General features: G+C 42.8%; 1 protein-coding gene across 2 annotated transcripts in view; it reads right to left on the bottom strand.

The window, feature by feature from the left end:
* DNAJB12 (DnaJ heat shock protein family (Hsp40) member B12) overlaps window positions 1-18,000 on the bottom strand; it is a 137,963-nt gene extending 119,963 nt beyond the window's left edge. The window contains exon 1 of one of the 2 annotated variants that reach the window (XR_004539208.1): window positions 17,751-18,000. Coding sequence is in view for 1 of the 2 variants with exons in the window: in XM_033941928.1 (XP_033797819.1) it covers window positions 17,751-17,883 (133 nt within the window). In the remaining variant the exon portion in view is untranslated. The remainder of the gene's footprint in view (window positions 1-17,750) is intronic. The other variant, XM_033941928.1, reaches the window with a different exon arrangement.
* Window positions 18,001-18,938: the final 938 nt, after the last annotated feature.

Genomic DNA, 18,938 nt, shown 5'->3' with positions numbered 1-18,938 from the left:
GCAATGTTTAATTTTTTTGGTAAATGAATTCCATTAATCCATTCATATCATCATGGGCAATTTTTTTCTACCTAGAAGATATTACCACAGATGCTTGGTTTTGCACTTCTTAAAACTGTGAATTTATGTCTGCAGAGATAACATGCTTCTTCACAGCAAAAATGTTATAAAATATACAGAGAAAAAAGCCTTAGTCCTATTATTCCTTTGCAAAATCGGTGATGCACACAGAATCGACCCCTTACCTCTTAAGTGCTAAGTTTATATATCTGCAAAAGGAGTTAAGTGTGAGGAGGGAGGGACAAGCAGTAAAAAAATGAAAGTGAAACCATTTAAGTACAATACTCCACAAGTCTTGAGATCTTTGTGAATATAGCCTAAGGTTTATCATATTGTTCTCCCCATGGAGAAATCCTATAAAATGGCAGCAGGCCATAAAAGAAATCCAGTTTGAAAATATTTTAATGAGGTTTCTCTACCTATGGATAAGGCAGGCAGGCATGCATTCAAAATGCAAACATTCCAACAAAGAAATGCAAGGCCTGATGGCCCAAATGAAACATCACGAGAAGTACTTTGATGAAGATGATAAAATGAACATGTTTGAACAAGCAGGATCTTCTGGTTAGTAAACGTTTTGATTTCATCATATTTCTATTTCTTAAGGAGTGCCTTGAAGAATTTTCATATTTAAGCAAAAATGGAAAAATGATGTTCTTACCTATTAATTTTCTTTCCTTTAGACGCAGCAGATGAATCCAGAGACCAATGGGATAGCCCACATCTACTAGCAGGCGGAGATAGAGAAACTGATTAACAGGTGGTCTTATTGGCTGGTAAGCCTCCTGCATCTCCAATATAGCTCCTTGCCCAAGCATCCATAATCATCAATATGCTTAGCATGTAAAAAACTTCTTTCCCATAACAAATCCCAAAAGATAACAAAACCGAATACAACATCAACAACAACAACAACAACGGACTTCAAACGTTGCAAAAGAAAAAACCGACAGACGATATCATATTTGAGCAAAAATATATTTGTTATTATTGCATGTTACTGTTATTTTGATATAGTTGTTATGAAGAAATAAAGCAAAATATTTATTTTTAGGGAAGTACTAAGTAATACTAAATAAGCAGAAATTGTACCAATAATAAAATAACAGCTATCATCAACCTAAAGGATTCTGGAAACTATCCACCTTCAGAGTTGTCTGTCTAGGATAGTGTTTCAGTCATATCATACTTGTATATACACTTCTCCCTCCCGATTCATGGGTTTAGGACTCTCAACTTGTTATTCACGGTTTTCTAAACCTGGAATCACCCCACCTCCCTCCCGGACCTCTCCACACCTTACCTGGTGGTCTAGCAGTGAAGCAGGGCAGTAGCAATCATCTTACAATCCTGCCCCGTGCAGAAACGTCCACAAAAATGGCTGTTGTGAGTTCCCGTGGTCTCACGAGACTACAGCAGCAATTTTTTGGACAGCTCTGCATGGGGCAGGAGTGTAGGATGATTGCTACTGCCCCGCTTCACCACTAGACCACCAGATAAGGTGTGGAGAGGTCGGGAAGGTGGGGTGAAGGTCAGAGTCAGCCTGAAAAGTTATTCGTGGGCCGGCTTTGCCCCTATCTCTCGCGAATATTAAAGGAGAAGTGTTTACATATCCATAGTATGTATAGATAGATTGGATAGATAGAGAATCTGACCATCCAGGAATCACCATAGATATGTTTGTGATAAAATCCAGCAGATTAGGAAGAGAGGTAAATTGATTTAAAAATATATATATATTGCCCAGTTTGTTTACACAACAAACTCTTAGTTCCGTCTGATTAAAAACTCACACTTCATTACAGGGTAGATTTGATTTAAAATCACTAGTCAGAAAGATTCTTAATATTTACAACCAGATGTTATCAGAATAAGCCAGTTCTTGATATATGGCTCAAAACAGTCCATCTAACATCTAGTAAGTGTGTTAGTTTGGTTCCACCCATTCTTTTCAGAGCTGCTGCAAAATGATTGTTATGGAAGTATTTAGTAATTTAAATTACATTTATTTCTGGGACACTGAAGTCTTTGGGTAGAAGGTGCAGCAAATGAGCACTGCAGCCCTATGTCATTACCTTGGTACTCTCTTCATGCTTGTTTAAATTTCTTCTCATCTTGGATAAATCTGCAGCATTGTCTGTGACTATACTATATACTAGAACAGGGGTGCCCACACTTTTTGGGCTTGCGATCTACTTTTAAAATGACCAAGTCAAAATGATCTACCAACAATAAAATTTTAGAAAACACAAAGCACACTACACGCAGAGAAAATGTTAATTATCATTTATATTCCAGGTTTTTTTTCAAAAAGAGGTCAAGGCAGGTGACTTTATGCAATGTCACCTCAGTAACAACTATAGAAAAATAGACAAATATACCCCCTCCATTTTTACTAAACAGCGATAGTGGGTTTTAGCGCTGCTCTCGACGCTCATGGGTCCCTGCGCTAAAACCCACTATTGCTGTTTAGTAAAAGGGGACCCTAGCGCAAAATATAAACAGCAGATATAAATTCTCAAAACGGACACTAAATTGAAAATAAAATCATTTTTCCTACCTTTGTTGTCTGGTGATTTCATGAGTCTCTGGTTGCACTTCCTTCTGACTGTGCATCCAATATTTCTTTCCAATATTTCTTTCTTTCTTCCTCCTGCATACTTCCTCTCCTCCAGGCCTCATCTCCTCCAACTTTTTCTTCCTCTCTTGCTGCCCCCTTTTCTTTCTGTTTCACTTCTTTCTTTTTGTCTCCCTGCCTGCCCCCTTTCTTTCTTTGTCTTTCTTTCTCCTTAACCTCCCCCCCAAGCCACCATCAGGGAACAGGCCCCCAAGCCACCACTGCTTAGTTCTGAGCTCTCCCTGCTTCCTGATGCTGTAAACAGCACGGCCCACCAGCCTTCCCCCTGACATTAATTCTGACGTCGGAGAAGACGTTCCGGAGCAGCCAGGCAGCGATTGGCTAGCCCGGAACTTCTTCTCCGACATCAGAATTGGCATTTGAGGTGGGGGAAGGCTGGTGGGACCAGCACTTCTGTTGTCCTTATGGTGTCAGGAAGCAGGGAGAACGCGAAGGCAACACAAGTCTATCACGGAGCCCAAGATGGGTTCCATGATCGACTAGCGTTGCCTTCGTGATCTACTGGTCAATCATGATCAACCTTTTGGGCACCCCTGTACTAGACATTTGAATTCTTGTTCATAATTTATTATAGTTTTTGCTGCTACTTCTGCAAGTACATTTCCTGAAGTATCAATAGTTTCTGCAAGAAAGACATTCCCTTCTTTTGTTATACAAGCACATGCAAAAAACAAAAGGAATTGACCCCATGCAACAGGACAATTGTGGACATTACTCCACCCATCCAGAGTTACTACAAAAATTTAACATTGTATGAATATACAGCCTCATGTTACAAATTAAAAACTAATCCTTATTTAATGATGAATAACTTTTAGCATATAATGTAAATAGAAAACTCTCTCTAGATAGATTTTTCCTTTAAAAAAATCATTGATTTTTATCCACCCTGTTCATCAATATGATTCAGTCACTGATACCAGGATACAGTCCACCCAGCAGATCAGATGCTGCAGGGAAACAGCTGGATAAAGTGTATGACAGAGAACTGGAGCAACATACAACAGGTCTAGAGGGTAAAATTGTTAACTAAGGGCTCCTCGTGTTAAATTCCCGAGCATGCTAGCCACTACCGCCTCCTTTTCAAGAGGTGGTAGATTTTCGGCTACCGTGCACTAATTTTGTGCGTATGCTAAAAACCCTAGCACACCTTTGTAAAAGGAGTCCTAAGTCTTGGGTGGAGTAATGTCCACAATGATTCTGTTGTATGTACTTGTGTAACAAAAGAAGAAGAAGAAGGAGGGAATGTCTTTTTTGCAGAAACAATTGATGCCTCAGGAAATGCACATACAGCAGAATACTTACAGGAAGTAGCAGCAAAAGCTATAATAAAATGTGAATAACTACTCAAATATCTGGTATGCAGTTTAGTCACAGACAATGCAGCAAATGTATTCAAGAACAGAAGAAATTTTTTGAAAAGTTATTTTTTTAAAAAAATGAAACCTTCATCTGGCTGTAAATATTATGATTATACCAGCAAAAATGAGTCTTTCTATAGAAAACCACGATTTAAAATCAAATCTTTCTGATTATTGATTTAAATTGATTTTATTTAAATCAAATCCACCCTAGTTTGGCAAATTCCCAATGGATAATTATTGCTTTACTTAGAAAGGATATGAACATTTTATAGGTGGATGAAGATCAAGTCCCTACTACGAAAATTTAATAAGTTATCTGCCCCCTTTTATCAAGCCACATTATGGTTGATTTTTTAATGCGACGGCCGCAGTAATAAAAGCTCAGACGCTCAAAATAATTCCTATGAGCGCTGGACCTTTTACCATAGCAGCCGGTGATTAAAAAAACACAACCTAAATGTGGCTTCATAAAAGGGGGCCTCTATTTGGTATAGCAAAAATCATGTGGAGAGATCAAATTCTTAGCTTGTGGTTTGGCTCAGACCTGGTCAGAGGACCTAGAAACTGAGCTTACAGAACTGACTTGGAAAAATTGTGGCTGATGAGGAGAAAGCTGTTCATTTTCACAGCATTTCAGGAAATTTTGTTTAAAATTATACATGGGACATATGGGTTATAGGATTATGATCGCTATCTTAGATGTAAAGTAAGGAGAGGTACTTGGGATGTATTCCTTTCCTGACTGTCCCCATCTTAAAGGGTTATGGACACAGGCTTTCTGCTATTAAGTTGTAGAGGAGAGAATAGAATGGTCTTATGATTTATTGTTTTAGGGATACTGGGAGACTCATGAGACTGGGACTAAACTGACAAGGGAAAGAAGAAATTTGTATTAACTAATGTGTTTTCTTTACATAAAGCTCTATTGCAAAGATGAATTGTACAGAACCTCCATTGTTTAGTCACTGGTTGACAAATATTAAGCAGATGTCCCAGTTTGAGACAGAGCTACTCAGCAGGAGAAGAAATCAGTTGTAGTATGCTATAAACATTTTTGGACTTGGATGAGAATGACCGAATAGAATTGCTAGCTAGAGCTTGGGAGGGGGGAGGGATTTGAATGAGAGAGCTGTGTGGAAATCTGGTTTTATTTTTATATATTAAAAACTGTACGGCTCTTTATGGATCTGAGTGTACTGGAGGGACCTCATCGATGTACTGTATTGTTCAAGTTCATTCTTTGTTATAAGTTTGACATTCATTATTGTACTAAAAGTAATTTTTTTTAAAAAATGAAAAGGTAAAGAAATTTCCAAGTTTCAAGTTCAAGTTTCAAGTTTACCTTTATTTGATGAATCGCTTATCACAATACCTAAGCGATGTACAATTAAAAACCATCAGAGTGTGGCAATACATTTAGTTAATAAAAATCAATTAAGAGACAGACATACATTTAGTTGACAAAAAATCACTTGAGAAACTGACAAAGATTGACGAACATGAAGGGGTGGGAAGCAAGGGAAGAAGTTACAGTTTTGTTATCTGTTAAAGTTTAACATTCAAGGGTAAAAGCACATTGGGTAAAGATGGGTTAAGATGAAAAAAAGAAGGGAATGGAAACCTAAGAAAGACTATGTTTTATAGGTCAAATGCGTCCTGGAATAAATATGTTTTTAAAATTTTCTTAAACGCAACAAGGTCTTTTTCGTTTTTGATAAAATTTGGAAGGGAGTTCCACAGTGTGGGCGCTTTTACAGAGAATATATCATTGCGTCTTGTGCCTATGATTCTTAATGAAGGGACTGATAGCAAATTAAATGAAGAGGATCTTAATGAACGAGCAGATTTGTGTGGGACAATCATTTTTGCAATAAATTGGGGTTCATTGAAGCTTAATGTTTTGAAAACCAAAAATAATATTTTAAAGGTAATTCGGTGGGTTATAGGAAGCCAGTGTGATTTAATTAGTAAGGGGGTAACATGATCAAATTTCTTTGCGTTGAATATTAATTTTACTGCTGTGTTTTGGATGATTTGGAGACGTCTATTTTCTTTTTGAGTTATGTTAATAAAGAGAGCATTGCAATAGTCCAGTTTGGAAATGATAAGAGAGTGAATTAAAATATTGAGTGATTTTGCTTCCAAAAAAGTAGAAATTGAACGTAAGAGACGTAATCTATAAAAACAGGATTTAACTATTGCGCTGATATGGTCATGAAAAGATAGATCAACATCGATTATTACGCCGAGGATTTTCAACTTAGATACTGATTCTAATGGGATGTTATCAAGTATGAATGGTGTTTTTTGAAATATGTCTCCTTTCCAATTGAAGAGCATGGTTTTTGTTTTTTGGGTATTTAAAGCCAATTTGTTATTATTTAACCAGGTTTTTATTTTTTCTAGTTTGTCAGTGATAGTTATTATTTCTTCTGTGTTTTCTGGATTGAGAGGGTGCAGTAGTTGAATATCATCAGCGTATGAAAATGTTGTGAATCCTAGTGACTGTGACATGGTGATGAGTGGGGATAAAAAAATGTTAAATAGCAGAGGGGATAGTATTGATCCTTGTGGAACTCCGGAAGATAAAGAAAAGTTTTCAGAATAGGACTCATTAAATTTAACTCTCGAAATTCGGTTTGATAGAAAGGATGTTAACCATTGTAAGACTTGGCCATCAATCCCTAGTGATTGCAGACGATTAAGAAGAATTTCATGATCTATGGTGTCGAAAGCTGCGGATAGATCTAAAGGGTGCTTAAGGCAATACTCAAGTCTTCTTGATCTTTTTATAGTTTTATAAAATGGTCAATTGAAATCAATCATGTTTTAGAGCATATCAAATAGCATAATGCCTGCACAGATATACATCATGATTTTTGCAGGTACCCTACACAGAAGGAGCAGTAGAGATTCCTGGGCTAGTGGAAGGAGGGCAAGGGAAGAGAGAGGGAGCAGCTTTCCAGCAGTGAGGGGTGTGGGGAGAGAGGTGCTGGCCCAGGTAGGGTCACATAGATAAGATGACTGCTCTTTCCAGAGCTCTTTTTAGGTCAAAATTTCTCAACTTATAGTCTAGTACAAGGGTAGGCAGTTCCGGTCCTCGAGAGCCGGAGCCAGGTCAGGTTTTCAGGATATCTACAATGAATCTGCATGATAGATTTTCATCTCATCCATCTCATACATATTCATTGTGGATATCTTGAAAACCTGACCTGGCTCCGGCTCTCGAGGACCGGAATTGCCCACCCCATCTCTAGTATAAACAGTGTTGTGTGCATCAGCTTTATTGTCAATGCAGTTAATGTGGCAAGTGTTTTTTTTCTCTGCTTTAACTGTACGGCAAGAGACTGGGCATGCACTCAACAGTTGACACATGACAACTGCAAATCTTCTGCATTAATTTTGACATTGGCACGCAGGAATTGCAAAAATTCTACTAATGTGCCTTAAAGAGGACCTAATAAAAATTCAGAAACCCTGATACAAATGTGTTAACTTACTTGCAGTGTAAAAAGCATTGCATAAAATATATTAGAAGTAAAAAAAATGAAATAAAATGTAGAGTGTATTAGTGGGAATAGAAGAGAGATTGGGGGGAGTGCGGCAAAGTGGTTAAAGCTATAGCCTTGGCACCCTGATATTGTGGGTTCAAACCCACACTGTTCCTTATGACTCTGGGCAAGTCACCTAGTTCCCCCATTGCCTCAGGTACATTAAATAGATTGTGAGCCTGCTGGGACAGACAAGGAAAAATGCTTGAGTACCTCAATAAATTTATGTAAACCATTCTGAGCTCACCTGGGAGAACAGTATAGAAAACTGAATAAATAAATAAATTTAACAACCAATGACATGACAGCTTTAACAATGCTATCATCATCAAGTTTGTGCTGACCTCAAAGAGATTAAGGGCTCCTTTTACTAAGCCGCGTTAGGGCTTTAACGTGCGAAATAGCGCACGCTACATTGCCCTGCGCGCTAGACCTTAACGCCAGCATTGAGCTGGCATTAGTTCTAGAAGCGTAGCACGCGGTAATTTCCTGCGTGTGCTAAAATCGCTAGCGCACCTTAGTAAAAGGAGCCCTAAGAGTGGCAGCTGAAGAAACACTAAACCAGTGTTCTTTGCTAATTTTTAAGCGAGGGCATTTTTGGAGCCAAAAGGGCTGAAGGAGAGCCGACAAATCAAAAAATGCACCAGGAAGAGGAAGGCCCACCATTTTGGTATAAGCATCCCTCCAGCCAGACTTTCTACCACAGAAATACGGGGGGAAGGGGGGGTTGAAAGGGAGGACTTAGGGGTGCTGCTGGTTGGGGAGGGGTGGTGGCAGGAATGAGTAGGCATCCCTCCTGCCAGCGGACTTTGTGTGTGTGTGTGTGTGTGGGAGGGGGTTCAGCAGTTCTGGCAGGAGGGAGTGAGCATCCCTCCTGCCAGGGGACTTCTTGGGAGGGGGGCGCCAGAGGTTCCAAAAAGAAGGAGTGGGCATCCCTCCTGTCGGGGGACTTCGCAGGGAGCTCCCTGCCGCAGCCACTCAGTTGACTGTGGCAGAGAGATTACCTTGCCATGACCAGCTCAGCGGCTGCGTCTATTTGAAATTTGGGCCAGCATTTTGCTGGCCTATATTCCAGGTGTCTGTCACAGCCCTAGGAAGACACCTAGGGCTACTTAAGCTCACCCTAGGCCACTTCTGGGTGAAACCACGCCCAGTCTTGGAGGAGCTTAAATATCCCGACACATCTCCCTCAACTGCAATAAATGCCTACAGTGTAGGCGTCCTTCCTCAGGGTTTATAAACATTTTTTTTTTATGTGCATCCCTTCCCACATATAATCAGTATGGTTTGTCCTTAGTCTGTAGATGTCTGTTTTTAATTATTGTATCCCTTATTTTTATTAATATTGTACTCTCGCCTAGAATTTTGATAGACATGTAATCAAATTTTAAATAAACTATGAAACTATGATTGGTTGCTAGACAATGGTAGGATGCCTACCGCTGCTTACAATCAGGATGACCGTTTATAGTATCTGCCCCTTAGAGTATTATTTTGCAGAGGTGGAGGGGCATAATCAAAAAAAAAAATGTCTAAGTCCCCTTTTGGCCTAAGGCCTTAAACGTTGAAAGTAGAAGCAGAGAAAATGTCCATTATCAAAAAAAAACGTCAAAAAGGAGGTTTTTTTGATAAGGGCCTGCCTCTACGTTCAGCTGTTTAAACGCCCAGACCTCCACTACGTCTAAACTTACACCATATAATCAACCTAAAAAAAGCCTAAGCCTCAAACGTCCAAAACAAGAGCTTTTAGGCGAAGGAGCCAGTCCTTCGCCTAAAAGCTGGATTCTGTAACCGCAACCCCCCCTGATGACATCGGGGCAAGAGGGATCCCCAACCCCCCACCTCCGAGACCAATGGGGCCAGGAGGGAGCTCAAGCCCGCCTAGCTTGCGATCTCCAACCCCCTCCCCCACTACACGATCCGGCCAGGAGAGAGCCCAAGCCCTCCTAGCCGGCGACACCCTCTAACCCCCACCCCCAACTAAAATATGGGTAGGAGGGATCACAGGTCCTCCTGCCCTCGACGCAACCCCCCCCACTACCACCCCCCGAACCCCCGATCGGCTCCCCCCGCCGACCTGCAACCCCCCCACCCCATCCTCCTTCCCCGTGCCTTAAAACTTGTTGGTCGGACGGATGGGTGCCAAGCCCATCCGTCCAACAGGCCAGCCATCTTGGGAATGGCTGGCCTTAGGGCCTGATTGGTCCAGGCGGCTCAAACCCCGCCCACAGGTGGGGCTTGAGGCGCCTGGGCCAACAGGAATCGGCCCAGTTGTCTTAGGCCCCTCCTGTGGGCGGGGCCTTAGGCACATGGGCCGGTTGGGTCAGCGGGGGGGGGGGGGGGTTTGCGGTTCGACGGGGCAAGAGGACTTGGGCTCCCTCCTGCCCTGATAGTGTGTGTGGGGGATGATGTATCGCGGCAGGAGAGTTTGGCCATCTCCCCTGCCGCGATGTGATCACTCCTCTACCCGAACTGCCACAACCCGCGGCGGGAGAGATTGGCCATCTATCCTGCCGCGGGTCGCAGCAGTTCAGGTAGAGGGGTGATCACTTCGTGGTAGGGGAAATGAAGCATCTCTTCTGCCGCGATGGTTGCGGTGGGGGGGGGGTGGGTAGGTTGCCAGGCCGCTGAACTGATCGCACCAGCCGCCATCTGCTCAGCAGCTCCTTTTTCGGCACTTATACCTGTTTTGACTTGGTCTAAGTCAAAACGTATAAGTGCCGACTAGGCAACCTGTCAAAATCTTTGGTTATATGTGTTGTATGCCTAGGTGTAGGTCGGCCCACCTCCCGCCCTTTCCCCTCCTCTAAAAACGCCTCTTTTCTCTCTGTGCGTTTAGAGGCAGGGGAAAAGCAAAAGCTGGTTTTAGATACGTCTAAAACCAGCTTTGATTATGGGTACTTGGACGATCAGGCTTTTTGATCGTCCAAGTACCCTTTTAGGCCACTTTTTAGACTTTTTTTTTTTATTATGAGCCCCTTAATGTTTTACACCAGGGATCGGGAACCTATAGCTCAGATATGGCTCTTTTGATGGCCACATCTGGCTCGCAGCCAAACGATGGAGGGTGTCATTAGTTGCTGCGGGCCGTTCGCCTGCGAATGCTGTGATGCTGAAGCCGGATGTGGACGCGATGGAGGGTGCGGCCTGCGCTCGGGGGATATTCTAAGCACATCATCTGAATTTCCAAGTACCTATCTTATTTATTTTTATTTATTGTATCTTTTAATGCATCATTTTTGTAAACCACTTAGAAACCTCACGGTTATTAGCGGTATATAAGAATTAAATTAAATCATCTCCACCGAGTGCAGGCCACGCTCTCCATCGCGTCCGCATCCGGCTTTGGCATTGCAACATCCGGCTTCAGCAAAGCAGTATCCGGCTTTGGCATCGCAACATTCACAGGCGATCCATCGCCCTACCTTGCAGCATCCGTGGAAGAATGGGCCGCAGGCACAAATTGAGGCTTCGGTCTAGCTAAAGTTGGTAGCCCCCACAGCCAACATACAGCCACAAATTGAGGCCCCCACTTCTGCCTAGCTACAGTTGCGGCCCCCGCAGCATCCATGGCCGAAAGGCCTGAAGCCGCATCCACAAATCATGCCACTTTCCACCAGTGGCCGAACATCAAGCCCCCGACTTGGGCCTAACCTGCCTTGACAGCCTGTAAGGGTCCATCTCACCAGCTACACCCACAATTGGCTACCCTGCCTTCATTACCTCTGCCCTGCCCCACAGACCACTACCTGGGGTGGTATCCTCCTCACCTCAGTCAGCTAGCTAATTGCAGAAACCCTTTTATTGAAGAAGATGGCTAAAAGAAAAAAAAGATGAGGAGTATCGTACTTTTCAGTATGAATGGACAGAGGAATTCGCCTTTGTGGAGAGAGCAGGTTCTGCAGTGTGTCTAATATGCAATGATAAAATTGCATCGATGAAACGGTCAAATATAAAGCAGCACTTCGACACACACCATACTACATTTACATCGAAATATCCTGCGGGGGACAGCAGGAAGAAAGCATGTCAAGAGCTACTGTGCAGAGCGCAAGCTAGTCAGCAGCAACTCCGTGTTTGGACCCAACAAGGTGACTGGGATTCAGCTAGCTTTGCTGGCGCTTTAGCAATTGTGAGAAACGGAAAGCCATTCACAGATGGGGAGTATGCCAAAACATTCATGCTTGATGGTGCCAATGAACTTTTTGATGACTTTTCGGATAAAGACAAGATAATCAAACGAATAAAAGACATGCCTCTGTCGGCAAGAACTGTTCACGATCGTACCATCATGATGGCAAATCAAATTGAGGCAACACAAGTGAAGGACATAAATACAGCACCATTCTTTTCTCTCACTTTGGATGAATCAACAGACATGATTGCAAGGTAGGCTGTCGGTGACACACTACATGAGGAAAGTCTTGCTGTTTTGCCTATGAAAGAGACAACAAGAGGGGAGGTTTTATTCAAGTCTTTCATTGAGTTCGTTAAAGAACAAAATCTACCGATGGATAAACTTGTTTTGGTGTGTACTGATGGTGCTCCGTGCATGGCGGGGAAAAACAGAGGATTCGTAGCGTTTCTTCATGAACATGTAAAGAGACCCATCCTAAGTTTTCACTGCATCCTACATCAGGAGGCGTTTTGTGCTCAGATGTGTGGTTAGCAGTTTGGTGAGATGATGTGGCTGGTCATTCAGGTGGTCAACTTTATTGTTGCCCGAGCTTTAAATGATTGCCAGTTTAAAACACTGCTGGAAGAAGTGGGGAATAATTATCCTGGTCTGCTTCTGCATAGCAATGTGTGTTGGTTGTCAAGAGGGAAGATGCTCAGCCGTTTTGTGGCTTGTCTGAGCGAAATCTGGACTTTTCTTGAAATGAAAAACGTCAAGCATCCTGAGTTAGCCAACATTGAGTGGCTCTTGAAGTTCTACTATCTCGTGGACATCACTGAACATCTGAACCAGCTCAATGTGAAAATGCAAGGTGTTGGAAATACAGTCTTATCCCTTCAACAAGCAGTGTTTGCATTTGAAAACAAGCTAGAACTCTTCATCGCCGACATTGAAACAGGTCGTTTACTACACTTTGAAAAACTGGGGGAGTTTAAAGATGCATGTACAGCAAGTGACCATGCTAAACATCTTGATCTTCAGCAGCTAGCGGGCTTTACATCTAATTGCCTGCAGTCATTCAAAGCACGCTTTGGAGAATTTCTTGAGCGCACTCGTCTTTTTAAGTTCATCACCCATCCACACGAGTGTGCAGTGGACAGCGCCGACCTGAGTTACATCCCCGGTGTCTCTGTCAGAGATTTTGAGCTACAAGCTGCTGACCTGAAGGCCTCAGACATGTGGGTGAATAAGTTCAAGTCACTGAATGAAGATTTGGAAAGACTTGCACGACAGCAAGCAGAGTTGGCGAGCAAACACAAGTGGGGAGAAATGAAAAAACTGCAAGCGGTGGACCAGCTGATTGTCAAAACTTGGAACCCGCTTCCCATCACATACCACACACTGCAGCGTGTGAGTATTGCTGTACTGACAATGTTTGGCTCTACGTATGCATGTGAGCAGTCTTTCTCACATCTAAGGAACATTAAGACCAACCTACGATCAAGTTTAACGGATGGAAGTCTCAACGCCTGCATGAAACTTAACCTCACCACGTATCAACCAGACTACAAAGCCATCAGCAAATCCATGCAGCACCAGAAGTCGCATTAATGGTAAGAAGTACAGTAGTACCTTGGATTACTAATATAATCCGTTCCAGGAGCATGCTCGTAATCCAAAATGCTCGTTTATTAAAGTGAGTTTCCCCATAGGAAATAATGGAAACTTGCTTTGATGCGTTCCCCGCCCCCCCCAAGAACCGGCATTGCTCCCCTCGAAGGCTCCCCCCTGCCTCGAACCGGCACCCCCCCCCCCGCCACGATCGGCACCCCCCCCTCGCCGACATGATTGGGCACACCCCCGACACGATCCGACATCCCCCCGACACAATTGGGCACCCCCCTGCCGCTTCTTACCCTCATCTGGGAACTCTAGAAGATTGGACTCCTCGTCTGCTGGGCCTTAAGCATGCTCAGATGTTCAAGGCCCAGCAGACAAGGAGTCCGATCTTCAAGAATGCCCAGATGAGGGTAAGAAGCGGCGGGGAGGGGGGTGCCCACTTGTGTCGGGGGGGTGTCGGATCATGTCGGGGGGTGCCCAATCGTGTCGGGGGGTCGGATCGTGGCAGGGGGGTGCCTAATCGTGTCAGGGGGGGTCGGATCGTGGCGGGGGGGTGCCGGTTCGAGGCAGGGGGGGTGTCGGATTGCGGGGGGGGGGGTGCTCGTAAATCGAGTCATGCTCGGTTTCCGAGGCACCGATTTTGCAAATGTTTTGCTCGTTTTGCAAAACACTCGCAAACCGGTGCACTCGTAAACCGAGATACAACTGTACTTTATTCATCATTGGTTAGGCACAGCATAACAACATTATTAAAAAGAATTCAGAGACTTATTGTACTTTAAAAGTGTTGGTCTTACCTAAAATGCACACATTTAATTGTATTTAGGTTTAAAATGTAATTCCGTGAGAGCCATACAATATGTTTAAACTTTAAACATATTGTATGGCTCTCACAGAATTACATTTCAAAATATGTGGCGTTTATGGCTCTCTCAGCCAAAAAGGTTCCCTACCCGTTTTATACTATAACTCCAAAAAATACTGCAAAAGGTACTAAATAGATGCCACACAAAGCAGTGAATAGTCTAATAGACTTTCAAGGAGACCCACTCCCAAGCACCAAATCTTCAATACAAAATATAATATATGAAGGAGGGATCCTCAGTGTGAACGGTAACTAAAGGGAGAAGGTTCTCCAGCGCTTTACACACACTGGTGAAGATATAATGATGCCATAATGGCCAAGATAGTGGCAACAGGTTCCTGAGGAAGTGACCCAGTCTCCAAAAACTGGGCTTGGTAGAACCTGATCCTGGCGGTGGTTTTCCTGCCCCACCGTTGATTCCAGTCCTACGGACCATGCCTTCAAGCTAAGTCTGCTGTTTTTTACCTAGGAGTCGGCTGGGGGACTCTCACAGTGTCCTACTCTGTCTTTACTTTAGCACTGTAGTATTGTGATTAATTACTTCTCTCGCTGATTTGTGATTTAATTTGAGCACACCGGAGGGGTCCAGTGATGGTGTTCAGGTGGAGGTCATACGTAAAGCGCTGGAGAACCTTCTCCCTTCGCTTACCCTTTACACCAAGAATCCCTCCTTCACATATTATATTTTGTATTGAAGATTTGGTGTTTGAGACAGAGTGGGTCGCCCTGAAAGTCTATTAGACTATTCACTGCTTTGTGTGGCATCTATCGAGTTAATGTTTTAAGCATCTAGATTTCAGCAACCCACTGGATGGACAATTCAGGTCTTTATCTGCTGTCATCTACTGTGTTACTATGTTGTTGCCAGCAAAAGTGAAAAAAAAAAATAGACTTCAGATTATACAAAACACTGCAGCTTGGATTGTAGCTAGGAACATTAAGTGCCACTTTTACAAAGCTGCATAGCGAATCCCACCCAGCAAATACAATGCAGCCCATTCAATTCTGGCGGACTGTGTCACATTTGTCATGCTGGGACTCACTACCGTGGCTTTATAAAAGGTGCCCTAAATAAGCAAGTACAAGCCCAGTGTTAAGTTTAGCTTAGTTACCAATAGAGAGACATTTCAGATTTAAGATACTGATACTAGCATTTCAAGTATTGTTTTTAATTGCCCTTTCTAGAAGATGGTCAAAATGTCTATGAAACTGTGATCTCATCAGGGTGGTTGTTTGGAGATTGTCACTTCCCTGTACAAGAGTATCTTCAGTAGTGATCCTACAGACTTGAAAAAACCTTCTCACCAGGAAATCATATGCTGCCTGTGGGTATTACACTATCTGAACTCCACAAGCAGCTCAGTTTGAGCAATAAAAATGTTGAAACATACATACATACATGAGCAGTGACCCAAGAGATTAAGAAAATACTCTGTCATGTGTGAACAAAATTTGCCCACATGGAAACATTGCCATGAGAGGAACCAATTGTTTTATTAGGAAAACATGACAACTGTTTCGTTTCCTGCTATTTAATGGTTCAGAAGATGTGTAAAATGGAGGTCTGTCTCTTTCTTCTGCTGGTCCAGTCAGCTTCAATAAGTTCAAAGGACTTCCTTTTACCAGGAGTTGAATGGAGGTTGGGTTACTTTACATTTGGATGTTAGTCTTGTTATTATATATATTTAGTGTGTTCCATTTCTAATTAATACACTGCTTCAATTATTTTTTTCTGTGATTTTTTGTTTTGTTTTAAATAAACTAATGACTATAAAATTGTATACCACCTAGGTCAATATATTCTAATAAATAAAGTCACTGACAGATGTTGTAATTACATAAGGCTATAAGACCAAGGGGCAGAATTATCAATGTCAGCTACGGTTAAGAAGTGTTATTTTACTGTTAACCTCAGTTACTGGTATCTTAAGTCTCACTGCATAAAATGAGATCTATAATAAAATAGCACATCTTAATAGTAGCCTTACACTCCTAAACCCCTCTTTTCTTTAACTTATCTCAAATAATTGTTACTTTACAAGTTACCTTGTTTCATAAAGGAGATCTAACCTCATCATAAGGCATTACGGAACCTGCAGTGCTGATTTCAACAGGCAAAATTCACAGAGCTTCCAAGTTACTCAGCTCCAGGATGGAGATTTTAGTCCAGGCCTGGATTTCTGCTAACCTTATCCTGAAGCATTATGGGACCTGCAACATAGTTTTCAATGGATAGAAACAGGGACTATAAATATCATACTACTTTGAGATGGAGATTTAAAATCAGGAGTGGCCAGTCTTTCTGGGTCTGTGGGAGTGTACGGTGCAATGGTTAGAGCTACAGCTTCGGCACCCTGAGGTTGTGGGTTCGAATCCTGCACTGCTCCTTGTGACCCTGGGCAAGTCACTTAATCCCCATTGCCCCAGGTACATTAGATAGAGTGGGAGCCCGCTGGGACAGTTAGAGAAAAATGCTTGAGAACCTGAATAATTTGTAATCTGCACAGAATTGTAGGATAAGCAGAACATAAATTATTAAAACAACAACAACAACAAAAAAACAACCCTGGGTAATTTGGTAGCTCTGAATTTATTCAGACTGGAAACCCTACACTGCTTGAAGTTCAAAAACCAAGTCTTGTCAAAAGTCTCCCTCCTGGAACTGGTTAACTTTGCACCTCTGTTGACACAATAATACAGTAATTGACTGCAGATAAAAACCAGCAAGATCCATCCAATCTGGCCAGAATCGCTAACGCATCTCGAACCCAGTACTAAAGCAGGGCTAATAGCAGGATGTAACTCTTAATTTATATTGCTTGCCCTAATATTTTGAGCCGAGGACTGATTACACACAGCCTCCTACACTCAGAGTCATTGCAGGTAGGACTATCTATGGATAACTATTCGGTGTAGGTTGCTATCAGATTATTTCGGGATTTCTTCAGTTTCACGCACAACCCATTCTAAAATGATAGGAAATGGACAGGAGGCACAGGGTGTCACCAAAGCACAACCAAAGGCTCGAGGACTGAGAAGGGGCTCCGGCCACTCATCCCACCCTATAGCATTCGGAACGCGGCAGACGATCGACGCCAGCCCCCTACCGCCAAACACTAGCAGCCGGGGCCTGGCATAGCGACCTTTCTCCCTGCCATCGCAGGAACTACAACTCCTAGAGAGCACCGGGGCGCTCCGCCCACAAGATGGCCGAGATCCGGCGTAGTTCCCTAGCCCCGCTTCCTCCATCAAATCTCACAGTAAATCAGAAGGATGGAGCGTGACCATTTTCTCCCGTGCGAAGACACCATCCTCACTCCCTATTCCGCGCGCTTTCACTTACAAATCAGCAAAAGCCTTCCATGGGAGTTAGAGCGAGGCCCCAGGAAACACTTCAATAACCGTCGCTCCCTGCGCGGCAGCCAGTCCTGCGCGCAGGCGCAATAACAGCAGGGAGCGCAGCTGTGAAGGGCCGCTTCTGGGGGACCGTCTACGCTCGTCTCTTTCCCCTTACCGGTTCCCTTCATACACTCACCCCGAGCCCGATCTGTTGGGAAGAGTTTCTGAGCTTTCGCCAGAAAACGTAGCGCCTTTTCCGTGTTCCCGTTCTTGATAGCGGTGACGGCAATGGCGATGCAGCGCTCCGCCTCATCTCTGTTCCATTCCATGACGGAAATGGCACTCGAGTAGTCTGACGCCGCCTGATGATATCACGGTGGGGGTAACGCGGCGCTGCTTCTTGACGTGTATTCCTTTGGAGCAAAATGTAATGCTAAGCACGTTTCCCTTAGACACGCTATAAAAAGAAGGGGAGGGGTTTGCATCAAGGAGAAAAATTTTAGGCTATTTCTAAATTTTTGGGAACCAGGCCAGATTCAAATGTACTGATTAGAAGCAGGGGATACAAATAACCACAATGTATTGGGGTGTGGGTGTAACTATAAGATCTGAAAATCGGGGGGGGAAAAGTTCAATATCTCCACGCTCCAGATAAATGGATGATGTTAGAACAATTGGTGTCCTAACTTTGGACCATTTAACGATCGTCGCTAAACCAGTTTGAATTGGTTTAGGCCTAGATGAACTAAAGGTTCCAATTGCTAAACCAGTTTGCTTGGTTTAGCGACCAACCATATTTGACAACCTGATGTTCAAAATGGCTCACCGTGTGGTTTTCTGTGCGTTCGTACATTCTCCACTCTGGCGTGCAAACAACCTCATTACTGTTAAAATGAAGTCATTAATAGATTTGAAGAAATCTATTGCAATTTAAAAAGTTGCCTAAGACCTATTTGTTCAAGCTTTTTTAAGCTAATATTCTGCTTCTTGAATTAATACTTTACTTTATGAATATCATCTTTTTTGCAGATTATCAGACTTGTGGTGCTTTATTGAAGTAGATGAGCGGTTGAGATGGTATCTTATGATTTTTGCTGATGTATGTGATTTTTATGTTGTGCAAATCCTGAAATGTGTATGTAATACTGAAAGCTGCCTTGGATAAAGGCGGATTAAAATGTTTTAAATAAATAAATATTAAAATGAGCCATCCAATGGATGGCCTAACATTGCAAATCCATAAGCGGACAGCTAATACTGACCTGAAAAAATGACAGGTCTGCCATATTTTTTTCTTTTTATTTTCTATGGGCACAAATGTGTGTGTGTAAAACACGCACCATATCTACCCCATAAAAAAAATCAACCCCCCCCTCTGATTATG

Source organism: Geotrypetes seraphini, chromosome 4 (genome assembly GCF_902459505.1).
Source record: "Geotrypetes seraphini chromosome 4, aGeoSer1.1, whole genome shotgun sequence".
Taxonomy (NCBI): domain Eukaryota; kingdom Metazoa; phylum Chordata; class Amphibia; order Gymnophiona; family Dermophiidae; genus Geotrypetes; species Geotrypetes seraphini.
The sequence above is the reverse complement of the archived record's forward strand: the minus strand, read 5'-3'. Positions and strand labels throughout refer to the sequence as shown.